General features: G+C 40.2%; 1 protein-coding gene across 4 annotated transcripts in view; it reads right to left on the bottom strand.

Moving 5' to 3' along the window:
* Positions 1-1487: 1487 nt before the first annotated feature.
* Positions 1488-25062, bottom strand: part of tnk2b (tyrosine kinase, non-receptor, 2b) — a 58973-nt gene continuing 35398 nt past the window's right edge. For 2 of the 4 annotated variants that reach the window (XM_015049737.1, XM_015049736.1), the window contains 17 exons: positions 23511-23688; positions 22426-22490; positions 19896-20171; positions 19635-19787; positions 18542-18705; positions 18338-18457; positions 17594-17720; positions 17350-17496; positions 16383-16477; positions 16112-16306; positions 15812-15903; positions 14939-15061; positions 14265-14680; positions 12069-13232; positions 9565-9660; positions 5322-5452; positions 1488-2233 (listed from right to left, as the gene is read on the bottom strand). In XM_015049737.1, coding sequence (XP_014905223.1) covers positions 2230-2233; positions 5322-5452; positions 9565-9660; positions 12069-13232; positions 14265-14680; positions 14939-15061; positions 15812-15903; positions 16112-16306; positions 16383-16477; positions 17350-17496; positions 17594-17720; positions 18338-18457; positions 18542-18705; positions 19635-19787; positions 19896-20171; positions 22426-22490; positions 23511-23688 — 3546 coding nt within the window. In that variant the 3' untranslated portion in view covers positions 1488-2229. The remainder of the gene's footprint in view (positions 2234-5321; positions 5453-9564; positions 9661-12068; positions 13233-14264; positions 14681-14938; positions 15062-15811; positions 15904-16111; positions 16307-16382; positions 16478-17349; positions 17497-17593; positions 17721-18337; positions 18458-18541; positions 18706-19634; positions 19788-19895; positions 20172-22425; positions 22491-23510; positions 23689-25062) is intronic. The other 2 variants (XM_015049738.1, XM_015049739.1) reach the window with 2 other exon arrangements.

The following is a 25062-nucleotide window of genomic DNA, read 5'->3' as shown; positions in this document are numbered from 1 at the left end:
CCCCCTGCTATCTGCTAAGCTACAGCTCTTTCCTGATAACAGAGAATGTTGTGAATGCTAAGGCTAGTTAGCATAGCCACCGACGAAGGTGGCTGTGTCTTCCTGGGATGGCAAGTCGTTTCTCCACAAATAAGAAGCAAATACAAAAGCACAATACACAGCCCCAAGACCCTCCCCTTGGCTCTGATTGGTTGTTTTTGAGATGGGCATTTCTTCACACTGCTGCAGCAGCTCAATTCTTCCACAGATCATCTATCTCATATCACGCCATCACAACAGTGACAGTTTTAAGAAATATGTAAAAACATTTTTTTATAAAAAGTTACATACTGCAGCTTAAAAGGTTAGAAGTGGTGATTTAGCTGTAAATAACTCTCCATGTAGAACAAATCTAGGAGGCTGAAGCTCACAGCTAGTCTGGGATGGGATGGTTTTATGAACCCTTAAACCACTGTCATGTTTGCAAAAGACCCTCTCCTCCCCCCTACAGGAAATGGAGGTCGGAGGCAGTGCGCCATCAATAATCTTCCTACGTGAAGTAAAAGTGAAGCGGCGTAAAAAAGCAAAGATTTATATGAAGAGTTCAAGTAAATGTTTTAATTTTTCCGCACCACTTTACTTCTCTATCAGATAGTTAATCCGACCAGAAACGCTCTACAGCTCGTGTTCGTCTCCCTTTTCCATAAAGCAAGTTCATTGGCAGCGCAGCGTCTCCTAACCTCCATTTCCTCAAGAAAACAACCGGCTTCTGTGTGAATGCGACTGTAGCGTTATGGTCCATAAAACCGCATTCGCATAAACCGCTATGACATATTTTGAGTTGGTTTACAATGGCAGAAGTCCGCTTTGGCCTCGCTCCCTCTCAGACTCGTCATTTGCTTCATCCTCCAATCAAAAAAACTGAGGCTAAATAAAGGAACCTTTTAAAAGAACCTCAACTCAAAAATCCTGAAACATCCATTTAAATTTTAACAATTTTCCCCCAGAGTTCCAACTTATTCAGTGCATCTGCAATACTCCTTTTGCAATGATAATACAGAGTGAAAAAAAAACTTTCCCCCACAGTGAGTCCGACTTTGTCCTGCCAGTTGGAAATGATCGCCGTCGTAAAGCTGCTGACTGAAAGCATCGCAGGGCCGCCAGGAAGTGATGGTTATGGAGCAAAAAAAATTTCACTCTGTCCGCCGTTATTAGCTGCCAACGCGGTCCGGGAGTGCGTGCAGAAAACTGCACAGGCTGAGGTTTTTGGCTGATGCATGGGAGTCCTCTCAGGGCGAAGTGCTTACGGGGAGGAAACCAGGACCCGCTGTACCTGGAGGTTGGTAATATTCCACACAATGTGTGGCTTTCACTGGCTTTTTTTTAAGGGAAGATGCAAAATAAAATATATTATATACAGTCTTTTCTTTAAAAAAAATTATATTACGTTCTTTCCTCCCCATAAAGAGTATTCATAGTTTTTAAACATCATCTTCGTGCTTGTTTGGCTTTTTCTCTTCCTTCCCAACATCTATTCATTACTTTCCAAGAGGTTTTATTAGTTTCTATAAGCAGAGAGCGAAGCACTGCACTGTGACTCACTTCCTTCTTCAAACTATAAAGTCAAAGTTTTTTTTTTCATTATTTGTAACCATGTTCCCTCCCTTCCTCCCTCCACCTCACACTCTCAAGTTTTCAGCAGCATAACACTCAACAAACATCTCCTTTAAAACAGAAAGAAATATTTCCTCCGCAATCGTTCCCCACCAGCCAATTAACCACTTCATTGTGCTTTTCTTCTAAATAACTCTCCAGAACCAAGTGGTGATCCAGCTGCCAGCAGATGAGCTTCACCTATAACGAAACGCATGCCTGTGGTTTGGGGTTTTGTGCAGACTCTGCGTTCTGAGAACATTATTCCATCTTTTTTTTTTTTTTTTTTCCTTTCTGTAAACCGTTTTAGCTCAGAGTGCCGTCTTTCTGTCTGGGACCGTTCCTTCCTCCCCGGCCTGCCAAGACGGTCAGATTCAAGGTCTTTGTAACTAAGTGCAACAATTACATGAACCGTCCACATGAAAAAGTCAAACAGTGACTCGGATGCTTTTGTTTTCCATTCCAGTGTCTGTGATTGTGACCGACGGGTTCATATCGAAGTTCGCCGGTTTGTGCTTCTCATCTTCTGTTCTCGACTGAAGTCAACGGCGATCGGCTGAAGATGAGAGTCCAGTCAAAACTCACCGCCCTCGGGCATCATCTGCCAAAATAAAAAAGCTTAAGATTAGATTGAGGACGTTATGAGGTGAAATGCAGAGTCCAGTCAAATCACCTGTGACTTTCATATGGTTTTCTAGGATATTTCTCAGTTCTGAAGCTCCAAATTTTACCACAAACCTCACTTATTGAGAATTTAACAGACAGACCAACTCAAAACAGTGAAAAGACGTGATGTGAAAATAAAAATACATTATTATTATTATTAATCCGTTTTGTGTCGATTACATCTGAAAGTCCACCGGTCTTGCGCATCTACAGAGTGAAATCTATTCTGCTTTCTAAAAACAGCTCAGATTGAACGGAGAGCATCCAAATAATAATTTTCAAGTCTTGTCAGTTTTTCAATTTGTATTCAAGTCTGGACTTTGACTGGACCATTCTAACACGTAAACGTGCTTTGATCCAACCCAGTTGCTCCAGCTCTAGTCCTCAGGTGTCGGCCATGCTCCTTCTTCTTCATGACGCTCTTTATTCTCCGAAATGCGTCTGACACCTTCATAGTACAGCTTTGTACTGATCAGGCGACTCTTGAAGGCAAATAATTTTATTTTGGGGTATCAGTGGATAATACAATTGTATGATCCACTTTAATTTCTGAAAAAAAAAAAAATCAGATAAAGACCTGATCAAATATATCGAAGTTTGTGGTTTGAAGGTGAACAAGTTGAAGGAAGCGTGAAAAGTTTTGCTACGAGCGTCACATATATAGATGCAACTCACTTGCCTGTATTAAAACAAAAAATGCTTTTTTACCTGAAGATATTTGCAACAGCTGTGATATAAAGAGGAGAGGAGAAGCGTTTGAGTGTGAGGAGGAAACTGTGTGCACTCTCTGAAATCAGAGATGTGTACAATGATCATTTATCATTGTACACATCCCGCTTTTTTTTTTTTATGGGCTCCGGGGTTTTAATGAACGTCTCTAGACAATAGATTCTCACTTTTTACGTCGATCGATACCGACCGATTCACTGACGATTGAAACAGATCTGCTGCCTGCAGAGAGGCCAATGAAGATGATTTGTTTAAACGGTAAGCAGTCAGTCACTGCTGAGCTTTTCCTTTGGAGGGTTTGGTTTGCCTAGTCATCCAGCCATCGTTAAGCTGATCTTTGTTTAGTGATGTGTTATTTTTTGTTGCATTAAGTCGATGCGCCTAAAGCATAAAAACAATCAGTGCCTTGAAGACGTATTCTGGCACCTTAAAGCACAAACCTCAGTGTATTTGATTGGGATTTTATGCGATGGAACAACCTATAATTATGAAGATAAAGGAAAACGTTCCCAAATCACCAACCAATTGTCTTCATAAGGCAAGTAATTAGCGCAGCGTCCACCAGTGTGTAATTTCATCTCAGTATAAAAGCAGCTGTTTTACGAAGGCCTGAGAGGCTTTTTTATAGAGCGTTAATGACCAAACAACATGAAGAAAAAAAAGAGCACAGCAGACGGGTCAGGGAGAAACGTAGCAGAGCAGGGAAATTTAAAGGAGAGTTGGTTCATCAGCTTAAACTTTTAACTTAAACTTCTAACTTTGAACGTCTAAAAATGAAAAGGGTAAAGGACAACTTAATCTGACTGGCAGGGAGATTACAAAAATAAATTCACTTGGTGGAAACATGCCTATTTTGAAAAAAATGAAAAAAAAGAAAGAAACCAAAACAAGGTTTTCGATAAATGTCTGTGCTAGGATGAGGGGGATTTTTGGCCGTATCAAAATAGATTTATTTGCAAAACTGCAATGGAAACACTTTTTCGTATCACATGAGTCTCATGACCAACAGCTGGATGTTACTACCGACAGTAAGTGGTAGGAAGATGATTAATTTTTGTTTTGTTTTTTTCACCCACAGATCTCTCACAGCATCGTACAGTTAATAAAAAGCTGTGTGTCATTTGAACGTGTTGAATCCATAGCCTTATGTAAATTCACCGACTACAACTTTCCCAAAACGCCGCATTTGTAGCCGCTACCGAAGGGTTTGTTGCGTCAACGCCCGAGTCAGATGCCAACGTCTCCTCTGAACGCTGATGGATGATGAGCACTAGTGTCACTGCTAAATTATGAATATTTTTCATGTAACTGTTTACTTCTGCCATAATTTAATGACTTGTGACGCGTGGTTTTAATTCAATTTCTCATTTAATGGAAAACCACATTTGTGAAATTGTTTTTTTCTTGACAAAAACACAAAGATTTGGGCACTTTTGTAATGGAAATGAATCTACTTTTAGTCTCTAGACATGTTTGAGTTTTGTCAAATTTTCCGCTATACTTCACTTCGTCTGTGGTTGTGACGATGTTATGTGAAAAATTCAAGGTGTATAAATACTTTTGCAAGACGTCGTATGCAGGTTAAGTGGACAGAAACCCGGTGGCGCTGTGAGCCTCTGCAGTCCGTGGTGAACTACTCTGCTCTGCGGTGCAGTGGAGGCTTCGCGCCCGTCGCCATGCATCACTATAATTGGCCCCGTTGTTTCAAAGTAATGAGACCAATGATGAGTGAGTTTATTAGCAACCACATCCTCCCCGTTTATGCTGGATCTGTTGAAACTCTGTATCGCAGTCTAAAACACACACTCGGAAGGACACACTCCTCACAGTGCAGTTAAACCACCTAAAAAATATATAAAAACACACTTTACATTTTCTTTTGCAGAAAGAAGACAGAGAATGTTTTCAGTGTGGCAGCCAAATGTGACACTCGGCCTCATTAACAAAGCACAGCGGTCATAGAAACATTGCATCATGCTGGTGCCAGACAGAGAAAACTTGCAGCTGGAATACTCAAAGAGAAGCTCCAGCAGTTCAGCAAAGGAGTACGGCTCAATAGTACGTTTTAACGGGTGTGTCAGCAGGAAGAACTGGATCAGAAGTGACTGACATCAATTTCCAGAAACAATGAATAAATATTCAAACGGCACTGCCATCACAGATGCCATGTTAAATCTGTGATACATGTATGTAGATTGGATGCTCATGTATAAATTAAATAAAAAGGAAGTCTCACTTTTGAACATTTGACTTAAAATGTCTAGTTAAAAAAAAAAGTAAATTGAAAACCACACCTTTGTCTTGTTATGGATCCATAATCTTCTAATATCTGAGTGCTGGCCTGCTCCAGGTTCCAGTCACACATCTCCAGCAGCTTTATACACTCGGACCTGTTCCTCAGACCCAAGCAGAACAATTGCTCCACCTGCAGAAAGACACATCACACATCAAGCCATTTTTAGGCAAAAAACAAAAAAACAAAAACAGTCTCTCTTTTTCACAGATTTATCGTAAGCAAACGCATCAGAATAAATCGGAGCACTCGATTTCTCCTTAGTAAAAGTGGCCACAATAATACTAAGCTAGGAAACTTTCTATAAACAAACAGCTTTCAAGTGTTTCAGGAACTCATGATCAGTCATGGAACCTTTTTTTTTTTAAATAAAACAAAATCTTAGAAAGGTGGACTGTGGGCACCAACATTAGCGTTGGTGAAGTCTGTGCTGTTGCACCATGTTAGCATTGAGATGCTATTTTAAGTTTGAATTGCTTCGCTGATAAGCTAACTCTACACAATGATACATTTTTTCCAGCGTCCCATCAGATAATATTCTGAAGCAAAAATGAACCCCCAGCGGGCCTAGAGAAGCAGCTTTGTCATCCATTACTGCTTGTACGTGTCGTTTGTGTGGCAGGTTTACGGGCGTACCAGAAACACGCAAATACAAAGGTTCCACTCAGAACTATTATATGTAAAATAATACATAAAAGAATTGTGATTACTTGCGCTAAAAGGTGTAACCCATTAAAATCTAAGTAATTAGTCAAAATTATCGCATTAAAGTCCCCCACACGGTAAAAATATATGCAATGTTTTTTCCTCTTCACCGTCTCACATTTAGTCATACTAAACTCTGAAGTGGACTGAAAGCCTAATCAAAGAGGAAGAAGTCAATCAGTAGAAAATTGGTTTTACTGATAACTACATTTTCATACCATCTTCATTAGATTGTTTGCTTTTGTTCCAAGGTTGATGCACACAATTTGCATTAAAACACATTTATCTCTGGGGAAATGATGCCATCTCCTCCTCAACCGTGTGATGGCTGAACATTCCCAGACTAATTCCCAGACTACAAAAATTCAGTTTATTTACAATTTATCTTATGATAAATTGTAAATAAACTGAATTTTTGTAGAGCATTTTTAGCCATACAGACTACAAAAAGCTATTTGCACTGACACACAGTAATACACTGAGCAATGTATATATTAATTGTTGCATTCTAATTGTCTGAAAGAACAAACATAACACCTTCAGACGTTTGGAAATTGAACACAAAGATAAACAGACCCGTCCTCTTCATTATATGTTGTGATAATGAATTTTTTCATGATTTTACAAAAGAAAAGCAGTGTGTTTTAGGTTTTGTCTTAAAATACATCCACTTTACTTAATTTTGCAAGTGATTATTTTGGTAATCTTAACTGACTAAAATGTTTTAAAAATCTTTTGTCCTTATCTGACAGTAAGGAAAAAAGTATTTATAGTTGATGTAATTATCTTTTTTTTAATTCTGGTTGTTTGTGGGGACAGTGTCCTGATTTTTCTCCAAGGACCAACAAAGCTGACATTATACATGAACATATAATACACAAATTAAATTTTTTATTAGATAAGGTTATTACAAAAAAATCCACTCAAGTCCTGAACCAAATTACACTGACCCGTCGACCACAATGGGAAAATGTTCCAATATCGTCAATAGTCACTGGAAAACTACAGCAAACGATTCAGCAGCATGTAAAACCGAGCTTAGTCCCTGCAATAAACTGAAGTCATAATTTCCTGCAAGTATGATCAATCTCTCACAACCCTGTGGAGGAAAATTGCCCTCTTCTAAATAACATCACTTCAGTTCATTAAGGTGTGCACATTTATTTATGCAGAGGTCTGTTATAGTCCCACCATGACTTTTCCATCAGGAGGGTCTCTGTACACAGTTTGCCTCTTATCCTGCATTTCAATTAGAGGAAGCAAAATATGAATGCTAATGCACACACACTGGTTTGTATTTTTAAACTTGTAACTCTTCATTTGCTTCCATTCATCCATCCATAACTATTTGGGCCTAACCTCAAGTTAATCCACACCAACTCTAACCCAGGGGTGGGCAATCCTGGTCCTCGAGGGCTGGTGTCCCGCAACTTTTAGATGTCTCCCTGGTCCAACACTTGAAAGCTGAATCACCTCCTAAATGCAATCAAGTTCTCCAGAGTCCTGCTAACAACCTCATTATTTGACTCAGGTGTGTTGAAGTAAAGACGCATCTAAAAGTTGCAGGAGACCGGCCCTTGAGGCCTGGAGTTGCCCACCCCTGCTCTAACCTGAATCCTAAAAATGAGGTTCACTACATTAGGGCCCCATTATGTCCCCATAAACCCTTTCGATGTTGAGATCAGTGGGTTTATGGGGACAAATTGGGGTCCTAACCAAACAGGGTCCCCGTAAACCCAATTGATCCCCATGAACCCTATCAAAGTTTACATACAGACACACACACACACGCGCGCATGCATGCACGCATGCACACACCACCGTTACTTTTTACCGTCATTGTGTTTTCTGTGAAACGACCTATTGTGAAGCAAACACTTCCTCTAGAAACGGAGTCTTGGCTGAGACCTATTAAATCTTTCATTGACAGTATTTGTGTGAAAATGACTGCCAGCTGTTCTTCAACATTCTTAGGGTGAAGATTGTCCTTGTTTCTTCTCCTGAGAACCGACAGTAACACATCATCACACTGATGTTGATGCTCATATCTTTTCCCAGAGGAAGATAGCTCTTCTAAGAAAGTTTTGGATTCTTTTAACTTTATTTTATTTCGAGGGTTTTCCTTAGCACGCCATCAAAATCTGCCATTGTTGCTGTGGTATTGTTCTCTGAGCAGATGGTCCTTAAGGCTCCTATTTCTGATGGTGATACACACTAACAATTTGTTGTCTCACACACACAAACACAAGCCTTGAACCAATTATAACACAGGACATGTTTGGACCTGCCTTTCTCATTACAAACATGACGAAAGTTGGAAATATTGCCCTGGGAAAGCAGGGATCGATAAATGATTAAGAGGGCAACAGCAGCAAGAAAAACAGAAACCCAAAGAGGGGAAAAGTAAAAAGGCTAATGAGTTCAACACCATTTTATCAATAGGTGAAAGCAAAAGAAAACCTAAACCTACTTTGAACTTTTTATCAGTTAATCAACTGGATTGTTATTTTGAATACTAACATTTCACAATCTTTTTGACACAAGATTCACTAGTGGAAAATAATTATGATAACTCAATGGAGATCCACTGAGAAAGTAGATGCTAACTAGAATCAGATCTTGAGTTTGATCTGCAGCAGCCGGAAAGTCCAAATTCAACATATGTTCACTGCTATCAGGTCACACTAGAAACACTCTTCAGGGTGGATGTCATTACTGTATGAAGAATACATACAGTGCTGCAGCTAAGAATTGCTTTATTAATCACTTAATCTGAAGATTAATTGGATAAAAAAAAAAATCAGCCATCTCTCCAGATATTTCATGTTACCACTTAAGCTTTTGTGATAAAATATTAGAAATATATTAAAACATCTGGATAAACAATTCAGTTCGTTTCTTTTTAAATAGATTTTTATACTCACTAAAATGAAGTGACAAAACATTTCCTTTGTGTATGCTTCAGTTGTATGAAGGATGGATCTGCAGCTAAAACAAATATTTCCATCCAGTCAATCAATACAGTGTTGGGCTAATCTTCTGACTAATTTTTGGACTACCCAATTAGTTAAAAAAATAGCTGGTTCAAAAAGAATTTAAACCAGGGAAAACCAAACTATGTGACTTCAGGAGAACTGAGCTAAACATATTTCCAATTATCTAGTATGTCTTTGGCTCATTAATGGTGCAAAGAGCCAGAGAGAGCAAGACTTCAGCAGACAACAAAAAGGATGAACATATTTCAGAAAAGCTTGCTTCATCTTGTTGAGATTTCAATATCAACCTCTGATCTTAAACAAGCTTAAACAAGTATTATAGAAACCTGAGTGAAGGCTGGGATCTACAACGCAAAGTTTTTACAATGCAGGGTGCTAACTGCACTACTAGCTAAAGACAGAAAATGTCACTTCCATAATCATTTCTAAGTTTTACATCAGAGTGAGCCATTATATTGTGATTAATGCAAGTCCATCACTAAACAGTTACCGAGAGCAGCACAGATGCAGGATTGTTCCATGCAGTGAATCATATGCTCTCACCTTTAGGTAATGCACAGCCTTCTGGACATCCCAGCTGTTGTTCTGGAGGGCGGCTTGACACTCTGCTATAGTCACACCGTGAACAGCCTCCTGCACCTGAAATTGCACGACAGCAGCTTGACAAAAGTGAAATCTCCATCTACAACACACACCAATTCCAAACTGCTTTTCTTAAATATCTCAGAGAAAGATTTTTTTTATATAAACACCATAATCACATCTCCTGGTGATGAAATCATCTGTATTGACTTCAATCAATATTTTAAACAAATGTTAAACCCAACAACTGACTTGCTTTTCGCTTCCCCCTCTGATGTGAGATTTGAGTGTTTCCATTGATCAGGGAGAAGTCCCACACCTCCCACTAAACTAACCCACATCAGTCTGAAGTCTCGTAATCATTTCAGCTCAATCAAACTAAACCAAACTTCAAAGAAATAACACTGACGGTGCTGTGTTATGGGGAGCAGAAAGCTTGCAGCAATTCCACACACGATTACCACCAAAAACAAAAAAATATCAATTGGTTAACTATCTAGTGCATGTCAGTGTCTCCCATTGATCTGCTGTGCGTTTTATACAAGGTGCTAAAATCTCATTGCACTGCTGTTGTGATTGGCCAAACATCTCTGTATCTGCCAGATCAATGGAAAGCTTTCAGCGTTTCCAACTGCCTCCAGAATAAAGAAAATCAATTCATGGCTATTCATTTATCAGGACCAACTAAGAGGACACATCAATGCGGCTCTTTGTACACAAAATACTAAAAAAAATAAAGACATGCAAGTCTGGGACGATTACTGATATGAAAGCATATCAAAGTTTTAAATGGTTATAGATTTAAAATACCCTAACGAACCCTCCCATCACACTCATTAAGAAAACAGTCTGAAAACTGCAGTTTGTCTGTTAAGCAGCTAACTGTGGGCTTTATCGGAGTAGATAGCCTGACTAATTACCCAGCTACTTTGAGTTTATTTTACTCTTAGTTTTTTTTTTACACGCCATGACTTTCTCTCTATGAGATCCATTTTTTTAATAAGCAAAGGATAAAATCCAGCAGCCCTCTTTATCTAGCTGACCAACAGTGAACGGTTGAGAAAGAGAGCGTTGTGCTAAACTGTACTTCAGTCGCTTTGGGACTTTGTTTCATGTCTCGCTTTGAAATTATTAAAACATTGAGATGCGACTTTTTATAAAAACTTTTCCTTTGGAGATCCATAATTTTACCTTGATAACATTCTCCTACTGCCAGGCATTTATGATTTCAATACTTATAAGTAGATATCAAATTTCACAATGAATCCATGTTGCTCACAGCATTAGTTTAATTTAGGGGGGTACCAATTAATTGATTCCTGACATAATCAACTAATTCCTTAATTAATTAATCATTAACTGGAGGGTACATACTTCACAATGGGCCAATTGTTGAAAAAAATATTTTCAGAGCAGTAATTAGGCTAAACTGTACAAAAAATACATACATTGTACATTTAGATAAAAAAAAAACTTTTGTCTGTAAATATGCTCTATACAGAACTCCTCATGAGGCAGAGATTAGCTTTACCTGGTTCAAATTCTGTAAAGAATTTTCTTAAGGACCTTTTGCAGCTGTCCTTTATCTTTTATTACAAAGGAATCCTATATTATTGCACTTTGAATTGAAATATTTGTATTTTATAAAATAAGCTGTTTAAATTAAAAAATCTGCTGAATTTGATCATTTCTTTATCTGATTAATCAATGAATCATCAGAATAATCGGTAGAATATTTGATTACTAAACTAATTGTCCATTGCAGCCCTACTTCCATTAATCAATGTTTGATTATTTTTTATAGCAGTAGGAATAATTACAGTTTTTATACATTAAATAAAGCAGCTATATCACACCATATATTTTTGTGTCAATGTCATGATATTTTAATCTCAATCATTATTTGGTTCTTAATCATTTGAACATGAACTTATAACAAAAGACGCAAATTAACAGTTACACAACTGGAAAGTAAAACTTCTCATTTTTAACTTAAAATGCAAACTGTCCATAGTTTCTCTTTTCATAGCATATTATAATATCCTAATAATTAAAATCTGCTATACATTATATCCATATTATGTCTAACAAAGGCAGGACAAACAAACCCTCTAATAAATATGCGATGTTCATCACTTTTAATTAGTGCCTCTAAAACTGACCATATATCTTCTCTAGTGTGGCATCAGAGGCCAGTGTTCAGAGCTATTGATGAGAGAAACGAGAACAGATGGTTATCTGGTTGAGGTCAGCACCTTAGCCTGGCTTTACAACAATTAATCACAGGGAACATTAATCTGGACATAAGGTCTGCTATAAAAAGCACAAAAACTCTCCCAGTGCAGCAGCTTCTCATCAATCACAGAGAAGCTCTGAAAGAAAAAAGCCTAATGAAATATTATATTAGCATCATGTGCTGGTTAAAGACAAGACGGTAAAACGGGGATCTTATAATCCGAGCATACCATTTGGACTCTGTCCAGAGAGTTCCCTCCGTCTTCCGTCCGGCTGCAGGAAGAATTCACTGTCGGACCTGTCAGCCCGTCTGAACACACGCGAGGGAGACTAACTGATGTCTTCATCCCTGACCGCTGTGCGCTCATGCCAAAGTTGTTATTGCAGGAGAAGTTAGCCTTCAGCTCTCCCGGCTGGATGAGTCCCTGAACTGTCTGGGCGGTGACCACCATGGGTCTCACAGTGGCCGTGTTGGCGTGCCGTGTGTGCCTGTCCTCAGCACTGCCGCCGCCCGGGAGGTTCTCAGCCTCTCTGAAGAAACGTTCGAAGCGGTCGAGGTACGGCGGCCTCTCTGGCAGGAGGTAATAGTGCGTGTTGCTGACTTTCTGCCCATCTCGGACGATGGGCAGGATGCAGGGACCTCTGTTGGCGTTGTCCCTATCCTGGGCTTGGATCACTTTGGGGGCGGCGTATTTGGGGTCCGAAGCAAAGCTGTGTGTGGTCGGCATGGGTTTGCCGGGAGAGGTGGAGAGGTAGGAGCTATAGGCGTGTGAGGCCTGGTGGGTGGAGGGGCTGACGGAGCAGATCCTCTGGTGCAGGGAGCCCACCACTGCACAGTTGGGGCTTGGCGTCCGGGAGTTGGGCTGGGACAGAGGGTCTCTGGGCGGGATCTGAGGCGGTCGTTCCAGGGTTGTGCCCGAAATGCCGTATGTGGGGTCCGACAGCATCGGGGAAACAGAAAGGTCCCTCGACCAGCGAGCAGACGTGTAGTCTCCCCGTTTTATTGGGCGAGGGGGGATTGGAACACGTGGGGGGATCTGAGGTTTGTCCTCATTGGTGGAGAGACGCTGCTGATCCTCCTGGGTGTTCTGAGTAGGACAAGAGGCTGAGATTTGGGTCCACTGACCGACCCCGCCTGTCGGGACGTTGAGCTTCCTCATGCACTCCTGCTGAAGTTCCTGGAAAATCTCTGCGGATTGGGAGAAGGACGGGGAGGCAGCATGGTTGTGCTTGCCTGGAAGGAAAAGGTTGTCCTCCAGAACCGGTCTTTCTGGATCCTTTGAGACGACACCGTCGCTTTCGGTCATCTGTCCTGAGGAGAGAGCTCCGTCTACGCCGTGGACAGCAGCCTGATCGTGTTCCAGCTGCTGCTCTGAGCTGGTGATGGAGCTCACCTTTGAGAAGAAAGGAGGTCGGAAGTTACCAACCAGAATTTTCAATCAAATCAAAGTTTCATTTGATAAAGTTTGGAATATATAGATCATCACGTCTTCCTGGATTTGACTATTTTGTTTTGCTATTTTTCATAGCACTGCAGTGCCATGGTTATGGGTTAAACTGTGGCTTATATGTGAGGATGAACTCCTTGTATGGCTTCAACTAATGATCATTTTAATATTCAATTATTCTATTGATTATTCTGATTAATTGATTGATTCCATTTTAAAAAATGGCATTTTTTTAAAGATTTTTTATTAAGCCTCTTAAGCCTTTCGTATATAACGTTGCAAATACTATTTATAAATTATAAAAAGATGCAAACAAACAAGTAATCCGATTACTTTTTCAAATAAAGAAATGAAGTGTCTATTGCCTAAAATGCGTAAAACCGTAGTGCTCCTCTAGTGACTCTGAACCGGGTGAAGTTAAACTATGGTAATTGAGGTGATTTGACTACAACATATTTTACATTAAAAAATTTTAATCATAAATGCAAATATATAGAGAGAGACATTCTGTATAGCTTTGGTTTCATTACTGCTCTGAGTATGTTATTTAACCAAATAGTCTTTTTTCAGTCAATATACTCCAGTTAATTATAAATTGATTACTAAATTAGTTGACAAATAAATTGATTAATTATAATTAATCTGATTAATCGTTCCTACTCCTTGCAACTAAAATTTTACTCAGTTTAGCTTCAGAATCTTTATCAAACTTTGTTAAAACTGCAATTTTTAACGATTGCAAGATCCTGTCCACTCAACGCCAAATTATCTCTCTGATTCTGGTGCCTCTTCTGATTACAAAGCGGAGTGAAATCCTTTGGTGAAATCCTGCAGTGAAAATCCATACTTCATTAGCCAGCTATATTTTTCTAGTACATTTATTAGTGGAGAAACACACCAGTGGAGAACACCTTTAAAAGGTTTACACAAACTTTCCTTGTTTCTTGGATTCACTGAAGCTACTCCGGTTCAACTTGCCTCCATGTCGTCTTCATCTTGGGCTACGTCATCGTAGGCCGGCGGCGGCGGTAACGGCCGGGCGTCCCAGTCTACCACCGGCGTGGGGTGCAGGGGCCGTGGCAGCCACTTGGACGGACTTTGAGGCGGGGTTTTGTCCAGGATGTTGCCCACTTGCAGCGCTAGCTTTGCCAGCACTGGATTTTGGTTTTCCACCACGGGGGAAGGAGAGAAATCCTCCCCGAAGTCAATGAGGGACACGTCGCTGCTCGGGGTGTGGGCTGAACTTGAGGTCCGGCTACTCTGCTTGTTGGCAGAGACCCATGCAGCGGGTTTAAGCTTCAGACCTTTGAGCGAACCGGTTTTCCTAAGAGATAATCTCCTGAGTACTGCAGAGGTGGAATCCTCGTCTTCAGTTACTGGATCGTAGCATGGTTCTGGAGATGAAAACAGATTCCACTCATTAACGGACGATGTTTCAGTATAAGTAACCGTGACAACCACTTAGAGATCATCTGACACCAAAAACAAACAAAAAAATGATATAAACAGAAAAACGTTCCGGTTAAAGCACAAAAAGAATGATGGATACAGATAGAGAGATGAAGAATGATTTTAAGGAAGACAAACTGTTAGGGGGACAGGACCACTGCAAACACAGCAAAGGAGAGAAGAAAAAAAAGTGTGAAATGTACCTTTGAGGAGTGGAGCAAAGAGGGAACAGAGAAGACGGGAACAGTGGCTAAGAAGCTGCTGAGAGAAACCAGACTTACTCTTGATTAACACGGCTGGCTGAGGAGGCCGGGGGGGAGGCTCCTCTGCAAAAATAAATAAAAACAGAGCCGCAAAGAGAAAACAGAGGGAGGAAAAGTAGCAGCAGCAGAGACAGAAATAAAAAACGCAAATGTCAGAAAGCATACTGAGGATTCTTTCTAAATTTTTGGTCAGAAGAAAGCAAGCAAAAAATATTTGGAGTACCAAAACATCAATTTAATCCTACAAAATATTGTTTTAAAGTGAAATCTGATCACTATTGGAACTTACCATAATCCTAATTTTATTATGGGGGTTTTATGTGATAGGCCATCAAAAAATAGGACATAATTGTTAAGTGGAGGGAAAATGATACATGCTTTTTTTAAATTTTTATTTTTTTTAAAAAGAGAAAAATGGGCCTTGCTGTTGTGTTTAGAGCCCCATTCTGCAGCCAGCAGCTTTCAAAAGTTCCCAATGTAGAGACAAGAATTCACCAGTGTAATTTAATCAAACTACAAATCCAATTGTTCCGTTTAAAAACAAGGTTCAGCCAGAAAACAGAATAAAACAAGTATAAAACAATATGCCCACTACAATTTTCATATTTGATTCTAAAACATTTCCTTTCACCTCATAATTCTGATGTCATTTGTGTGACTCAATCACATAAAAAAAAACCCCAAAGAAAATACAGAGGTTTGTGGTCGTGATCAGATGTGAAAAAAGATACCTTTGCAAAGTTGTGTTTGTGGTAGAATATATTAACACTTTTTATGATTGGTTAAACCTCTCTTTGTGTGACTTTAACCCACTTTTGGTTCGTCCCGGCAGCTGTGTGGGCCGAGCGGCGCTGAGGTCCACTTCCAGAACATCAGGAGGATCCATGGGGTTCCCCAGGTACAGGCTGAAAGAAAGACAAGGACAGACTAACCATCACTGTCAACATGCTGACTTTATTCCAATCAGCAGCAGCAATTATTATATTATAATGTAGGAGTGCCCTCTGCTGGATAGAAGTCAGATTTTTATTCCCAACATCTCACAGAATGAGACATTTTTAAGAAGTTTTACATTCAAAAAGTAACTTATTTCAGCTGAAAGCTGCTTCTTACTCGTCGATCCTGTCCGGGAAGCCCCAGCAGCGGTGCGGGTTGGTGTCTCCATGACCCGTGTGGATGAAGCTGTTCTTAAGAGGCCTGCTGATGTCGTGCGCCGACAGCCCCGCGACAGACGTCACCACGTTCCTGGGGAACTGCCCCACCTTCAGGGTGCGCTTGTTTTGCCCTCGCCACCAGTAATTCTCCGCCCTGAAATGTGCGAGTGAGTCAGTGAACCGCGACCAAACGCTCCCCATCCCCCGCAGTCCGAGTCACCGTCACCCACCTCCCCTCTATAATGGTGATGACGTCATTGACTTTGATGTGAAGTTTGTCGAGCTCATCGAAGTCCTGCAGAGCGCACATGTCGGTAGGCATGGTCTGAAAGAGAGACGCACACAAAAAGGCACTTAAAGGGGCAGTGTTGTGTGTTTTTCCAGGCACATAGTTTCATTTTATAGCACAATAAAGTAACTTTATGTTTAGCTGTTATAAAAAAAATTTAACATCTTTGAAATTGAGACTCTGTTGCTTTAAAAACTCCTGCTCTTTCTGAAACTTCACCTTCAGGAAGTCTTCACAACATGGCTCCTCTATTAACCCTTTAACAACATTTTACACCAGCATTTCACTGAGAAGTAGCTTGTATAATAAGGTCAGCAGATGGACAGTTCCACCAGGTGTTTGCCAATTACTGATGGCTAGTCTGAAGGAGCTGAATGGGGGAGGGCTGCTCTGTGAGTCAGAAGCTAAGAAGTCTGGAAGCTGTAGCCAAGTGGAGGAGCTTCATCCACCCAGGTGTTTGGCACAGCTGAATGAGGTTGGAGATTAAAGGATTTCTTAAACATGCATCACACAATCAAGGCAACACTCTAGAGCGTTTATATCTCACACTTGATATTATATATATACATGTATAAAATATTCCAGGAAGTGACAGAAATGACAAAACAAAATGGTAGGATTTGAGAAAAAACATATGATACACCAGATTTTTGAAGCCTAGCAATATGTACTTAAGCAAACAAATGTGCTTAGTTTGTGTATTTCAGGTGACATTTCCACATTTCTTGAGCTACTGTATGACGTAATCCTTCACCGCAATCCCTTCGTACTCTTGAAAAGCTTTCTATGACCACTAGGTGGAGCTCATGGTTCACTTGAACCAGTGGGAAGTGGTCAGGCCTCCACGCTCCAAAGGTGATGAGATTAGCATCCGGTGTACACTTAAATATGTGAGTGTGACGTCTTACCTCCAGCAGGAACTCCCTCAGGGCGACAAAAGTGGGTCGATCCCCTGGTTTCTGAGCCCAACACTGCAGCATGACATTATAGATGTCCTGGGGACAGTCCTCCGGCTTTGGAAGCCTTTCACCTTCTTTATCGATCTTGTGGAGAATCTTAATTTTTAAATTCACACACACAAAAAACGCAAGATGACAGTAAACATGAGTCCTTTTTCTCAGATGTTGTGAGGTGAGTAGTTTCAGCTCCTACCTGGCTGCCGTTCAGGCCCAGCCAAGGCTCCTGGCCGTGCGTGAACATCTCCCAGAGAGTGACGCCAAACATCCAGGTGTCCGTAGCGTGGGAGAACGTTCTCGTCTTCAGGCTCTCAGGAGCACACCTGCAACAGGACAGGCAGGAAACTGAAGCTGTTCACCACTGTGTACTCAGTACCAGCCACACTTACTGACCCTCTGGTAAAGACGTTTGAAACAAAGTCTTAAAAAGTATTTCAATTTGATTGCAGTAACATCATCCCATGGTTAACAGAAAACTAAAAGTAAAATATTACATGAGAGCAAAATAATAATAATAAAGCCATCACCCTTACGGTTTTGGTTATCCGTGTTGCACCTTTTCATACCATGGTTTTCTCCTCCACTCACCTTTTTATGAGCGTTTTATAACTTCTTTTTTTTTATAATATTCAAATTTTTCTGTGATAATTTTTGGGTTTTCATTGTTTCTAAGTCATATTCATCAAAATTACAAGAAATAGAAGCTTGAAATATTTTACTTTATGTGTACTAAATCTGTATATAAAAGTTTCACTTTCTGAAATTAATCAAATATTTCATTTCTTCACAAGGTTTACATCTTGCTGCTGCCCTATATGTAATCCCAGTTTCTGTGGACAATTCTCAACAAGTAATTTTTGCGATTTCTATAAATTATATAAATTATATAAAACTGAATGTTTCCCAATCTACAATGTATTAGTTTAAATCCTTCACCCACCAAGCAAAGGGAACCTTGCGATGCTCCTGCATCACATAGTGCTCATCGTTGTTAGGCAGCGCCCTCATCAGGCCAAAGTCCCCGATCTTCACTCTGTTAGCTGAGGAGAGCAGGATATTCCTGAACAAAGAAGAGGGTGCAGTTAGAAGTGATTAGTGTTTCTAACTTTCCTTTACATGGGTAGCGTCCCTGTCTTTGCCTTACCTCGCTGCCAGGTCCCTGTGGATGAACCGTCTCTGCTCCAGGTAAGCCATGCCGCTCGCTACCTGAACGGCGTACTGACACAGAGTGTGGATCAGCACCGGGCCCTGAGGATGAACGCATCGCAGACGATCCAGCAGAGAACCCAGAGGAGCCAGCTCAGTCACCTGATGGGAAGGACAGCAAAGAGTACTGAAGACCAACTCTGAGATGCAAATTACAAATAAGTATTTTAATTTTTGTCATAGGCACGTTGCAGCGTGACGTCACATGCATAAGATTGTCAGCGAGCAAAAAACAGTTCACATAATATGATTACCAGGGGTTTTAGCTGTCAACATAATGAGCTAAATCTTAAATGTACGCCTGACATATGAAGAGATTTAGTGCTTTGCTGCTTATTGTTAATACTATAAAATGTGATTCCGTTTTACATAGTTAGATAGTTGCCACAGGTCAGTGAAAAGCTTTAATAAAAAAATACCAAAGGAGAGGGAAGTAGGTCAGCTATGCTAGCTTGACTTTGACAACCTTAACATGTAGATGTGCTGCAGAATCCGATGTGTCCTAGTTCAATCCACACATTAAGTCTGACAGATCATCAACAGAGCAGGTGTTTAAATTAGCTAATCAACCACCGATCACTTATTAATAATCGCCAAATAAAACATCAAGATTGAAAACATAAAACTGGTAACAGACTGAATGTTCTGTACTTTGTGTGGGAAATGCTTGCGTGTTTTTTGGTGTCGTGGAGGTGTTGTCTGTTCGTTGCTATGGCAACAGGTCTTTGTGTAGCCTAGATGACAAAAGATGGGGGGGAAAAAAGGAATACGAGTGTTTTTGAGTTGCTCAGTTTTTTTTTCTGTTATTTTCCCTTTGCTGTGGCACACTGCACTAAATTAATAACACCTACATCTGCAGGTTTGATTTTGTTAATGGGATTGTTCGACCGCAGCGGCGCGGCGCGGCTACGGATGGAAAGTAAAAGAATTGTCTTTTTGCCCTCCAGGTATGTGCAAAATTTCCAGATGTAAAACAATAACATGCAACGTATCTATGAAGAACTGTTGCGTGTTTGAGTCTGCGCCCCCACCATCTTCATGGGATGTGTGAGCACCACGCCGTAGAGACGGATGAGGTTCTGATGGTCCAGGGAGTGCATGGCGTTGACCTCGCAGATGAAATCCTCCAGAGCATCCGGCTGACTGAGGACATCCGTCTTAAGGCACTTTACCGCCACGTTCACCTGGAGGATCAACAGATTTATGGCTGATTTTTTTCCCCCTCCACCTTGCCGTGAAAATTTCACTTCATTCCCGAGAAACGGACTAAATGAACCGAAACGTCTTCTCACCACGTTCCCTCCAGGCGTCAGCCATTCCCCTCTCTTCACGACGCCAAATGAGCCGTCGCCGAGCTTCTCGAACAGCGTCAGGTCCTTCTCTGGGATGAGGCAGGTGAGGGCCAGCTGCTGGCCGTCCAGTGGGCTGCTGCCGCTGCCGCCATGTAGCTGAGTGTCCAGCACGCCGTCGCCCAGACAGAGGGGAGGCGTGAGGGACAGTTTGCGGAACGAAGAGGCCAGCTGTCCCTGCTGGGGGAATTCGCCCTCTATCCGCTTCCCGCTGAACACCTGGAACGAAAAACAAATATTTTCTCTTCTACAAAAGCTACAACTTCAAAGTAAAAACACAGATTAAATCACCAAAATCAACAGCGATAACACTAACCCTTATGGTGACCCCCAAAAATATTCATAACACTTTTTCACATTTTGTCACAAAATTAAATTGAAGTTTTCTGTAACTGACCATTAAAACTGGACCACCACACTTTGTAAAACTTCATTTTGCTACATTTACAGCTGTGAGTCTTTTGGAGTATGTTTATACCAACTTTTATAGGTTTTCCCTGTAGCTCCATACAGAATTGGGTAGTTGCGTTATTCATGTAGCTTTTTTTGGGGAAAAAATACTTTTAGGAGTATTTTTACTACATTGAGCTTTTTACTCCAACTTGTGCAACTTTCTTATGAAGTATCGCTACTCTTACTTCAGTAAAATGTGTGAACTCTCTATTCACCGTGAGAAACTTCACTGAATTAAGAACAAACACGTTTTAATCAAAAATTCACTAGACACACACCTGCAGTTTTTGTTAAAGTTTCATGAGTTTTATACTGAAAGAAACTAATTGGGAAAAATGTTGCCTGTTTTTGTCATTTCATTTTGGTCTTTAAAATACTAAAAATTTCCATATACATTTATATCACAGCAAACTCAATTAATTATTCAAAGTAGTTTAAAAAGTTTTATCCAAGAGAGTAAGTATATGTTTAAGAAGTCCTCAAATCAGACTTTTAGTGACCGATTTCCACTGTTCCATAAAGACCAGATATTTGGAGCACATGTTAGAAAATCACTGTGTTGACAAACTCTCCCACTTGAGCTGAGGATCTCTGCAGCTCCTCCAGAGACACAGCTCCTCTTCTCAGGTCTTTCAAATTTGCTGGACGACCTTTGTCTTGGTGGGTTTGCAACTGTCCGAAACTCTATTTTTCTACTGACTGGATTGAAAAAGCTCTGTGTGATTGGGTTACGGTTTCATAACCACACTTTACACATTTTTATTGGCGGAAAACACTGAAAGCCAAAGTATGATTATCCTTTCATTTAACAAATACGCCCTACATTTTGGTTCACCACATGTGAAAATGTCCAAGTGTCATGTAAACTTTTGTACCTTTCTGAGTCGCTGACATTATGTTGGTTCAAGTTATGAGCTCATAATCACAAGGATATAGAGTGGACTCTTGAATGGACCCACTGTACCAAACACGTACAACTGTCTGGATGTAACACGCAGCCGTTGGCGTTCTCAACAAAACCAGACATGACATAATGTGGCAGACCTTTTTAAAAACACCACCACCCTGTGGTCATGGTGTGGTTAGTCGGTTTCAAATGGGAGGCTGGGCATTCATAAGATTCTAGCAACACACACACACACACACGCACAGACAACACAGACACACAGACACACACACACACAGACACACACAGACACACACACGCACGCACTCAGAAAGCATGCTGAGGAAGCAGATGACTCCCTTTGGATGGTGCCAGAGGCGGAAACAGACAGGTGTAATTATAGATCCTATGACTCCACTGCCAACAAGCACTCCTATTTGTTTACCACAGTTTTCCTGGAGGACTTAAGTTAGCATGTTGACTTTTTAAGAGTCTTGTCTTTTAGGTAATCCATTTATGCAGCGTTTCCCAGAGAAAACTTGCTGAGCCCGGAGGTAGGGGGAGCTGGGTTGGTACACCATGGTTGTGTGTTAAAAAAAATGCTAAAAGTTCACCAAAAATTTAAAAATTTGACTACATAATTATATGTTATCAGAAGACATGATTAACAATACTTAAACACCAAATATAGCGTCTTAACAAAAGGCAAACACAATGAAATGCAATTGAAATAAACATTTTTTGACACCTCAGTCACATCCTAATGAAGTAATCAGCCTTAAAACAAGCTATGAAGTGCATATAATGCTCACATTCAAAAGTAAATAAATTAAAAGAAATATTACCAAAAAATGGACAATGAGTCAGCATATTAATATACTTAACTAAATATTTTCAGGGTACAAAGCTCAAGTATTTTTTATATTAAACGACACTTAGCCAGGTGTGGCGACAAGTAAAGCCTGGGGCCCCGCCAGGCTTATGATAAATATTTGCCTCAACTTTAAGAGTAAGCGCCACAGAGGCTCTCTCTTTAAGAAGGCTCATCCTTCTCTTTTGCAGCGTACCATCACAGCGCAAACTAGAGTAATGAAAAGCGTTCCTGCGTTTGGTGAATGGATTATTGACCGTCACCTTGCTCATCCAGGTTTTCCGCTTGGCCTTCCTCCTCTTCACGGCCTCCCAAAGACGTCTCTGGCCTGAATCCATGAGAAAAAGTGAAACACAGTGGTAAGTTAGTAAGCTGAAATTTTACAATTATACAGAGGATAAACTTGTAGAATAAAGCAAAAGGTAAAATCTTTAAGAGATGATTAAAGGAGTGGGCAGATGAAAGGTTTGCGAGTGCCTATAAGAGCAAAAGAAGTGGGATTTAATTAGTCTGAAGTAGCTCTGTGAAGGGAGGCCCAGAGGGACTTCAGTAAGTGGATTCAGAATACGATTGCTGTGATCTCTTACACACACACACGCACACACACACCACACAGACAAAAGCTTCAGCACTCCACCGCCTCCTCCTATTGTGTCTAATTATCAGCTGGGACGTGGAAGTAAAACTAAGGATGTTGGGTAGTGGAGGACTGGATTTAGATCTGATGACACTGAGCCATTACTAACCACAAAAGGAAATACATATGCAAAACAGAAATATTAATAAGCATGACGGAGTATTAGATCACACTAAAAAAAATTTTAAAAATTAAATTCAAGAATAAAGTCATGATGATTACAACTTTATTCTCAAAAATATTTAAACACTTTTTCTGTACAACTCTCTTGTAATACTATGACTTTATTCTTGAAATTTTATTTTTTATTATTTTCTTAATATTGCCCTAATACTGAGCACACAGCCCTGAAGGTGGCTGGTGATTTTTTGTTTTTTAATTTCAAGATATTAAATAATTTATTTCTGCTTTATTTTTATTTGACCCACAGTCCAGCCAAATAAAAATAAAATCATAGACTCAATACAAATTAATAAACTCCACAGTCATAAGGCTTGAAAAAAATACTTTGAAAACTATTTATATATGTAGTGGAAGAGAAATTGTAGCTTTTACTACTGAACTTACTCTCAGGCTTTTTCCACCTCTTTACCAGAGTAAGTCAACAAATACGACCAGCAGTGTAACTTGGCACAATAAATGCGAAAAACAAACATCTGTAATGAGCCCAGCTCTGCCTTTAATGTCACACGCACAGATATTCTGCCTCACCAGGTCGACCCATGCCAATTTTCTCCAAGTCTTCATTCTTGACGTAGTCGAAGTGCGAGAGCCGCGTGACGTTGAGGTCGTCTCGGATCCTCTTGAAGTACTGCTGCAGCTGCACCTCCATCAGCAACTCCAGCAGCCATTCCGTTCCTTCCTCACACTGCATGCCACTGCCCAGTCTCTGTAGGGCAAACGGAAAGAAAACACTGGGTGTAAATCGATCAGTGCTGACTCAAAAGCTGTCACTACGTTTCCTGAGACAAAGTCGGTACAAACAAGCAAACCATTCTTTTCTGTACAAAAACAGAAGGAACCGGGCTCACAGGCGGCTTCCTCTGCAGTGATTGTTTGTAACGCAATCTCACTTTGGAAAAAAAAAAAAGTTAATCTCAGATTGGAAGCCAAATAAATGTTACAAGTCAGGATATAAGTAGGTTTTTAGCTTTGCTGCATCATAACATTTTTAAGACAAGCAAGGCGGGAAACCGTAAATCCTTAAAAAAATTTCAGCTACTTCAACATATCCGTCATGTTTTCACTTTCATCTTAATGTAATAATAGAAATTTCCCAGATGAAAAAAGAAAAACTGTTAGTTGGAAAAATTTTCATCCAATAAATGTGCCACTCCATCAGGATTACAACATAACACTCTTCAGTGTAGTGTGGAGACTGAGGGAAGAACAAGTTTTAAGAATGTGTTAGGCACTAAGAATAATTTTATTTGAACACATCTTAAAAAAAACACTTCTAATACCTGAGCTAAATTAGATGTCATAAAAAATCTAAATGTCCTTCAAAGAATCATTATATATTTTTCAACAATCATCTCTAGAATAGAGCTGGCGTTTTTTACCAGGTTGTTCAGCTTTTTGAGAGTCTTTTCACGAACAAATTGCTAAAATAGCATTCTGAAACCAGTTTAAAACAACTCAATTAGATAATTATTCTATTATTTGTCATAGTAACAATGAAACAGCTGCTGCTCCCACACAGTGTGACATCACCTTTACTCAATATAAATTAATAAACTCCCACAGTCATAAGGCTTGGAAAAATCCTTTGCATTATATTCATATATGTGGTGGAAGAAGAATTGGCTCAATTCTTAAAAAGCTCAAATGCTAGAGATCAGAAATCGGACATCTCTGTTAACAGCAACATTCTACTCAGTATTATGGATGGTATGGTCAGTGATGTACCGCCAAAAGACGCTGGTTTCAAAACTGAGCACACAATATCTAAGATGATAACCAACAAAGTTTGACCCCTTTGAGCTAGAGGCCCCGATAAATCAGTAAATCTGGGTTAGTTCCTGAGAAGGAATGTTATATGCTGCTAGCTTTGGAGGAAACCATCCACATGCTTCACACTCAGCCCTCCAGCACAGAACAGAAACCCAGGATGAGTAATGTGCCGCTAGTGTCACTCAGAAGAGCAGGGAAGCTCCAACACAATGTGATTGCAATGCAATAATAAGACAGAGCATCAGTGCTCATTGTTCACAGGCACCAGCTGAAAATATCATCCATCGCTGTCAGCTTAACAAAATCAAGT

Source organism: Poecilia latipinna, unplaced genomic scaffold, assembly GCF_001443285.1.
Source record: "Poecilia latipinna isolate Pla-1442-1.1 unplaced genomic scaffold, P_latipinna-1.0 Scaffold958, whole genome shotgun sequence".
Taxonomy (NCBI): Eukaryota; Metazoa; Chordata; class Actinopteri; order Cyprinodontiformes; family Poeciliidae; genus Poecilia; species Poecilia latipinna.
Note: the sequence above shows the minus strand (reverse complement) of the source record. Positions and strands in the feature narration are given on the sequence as shown.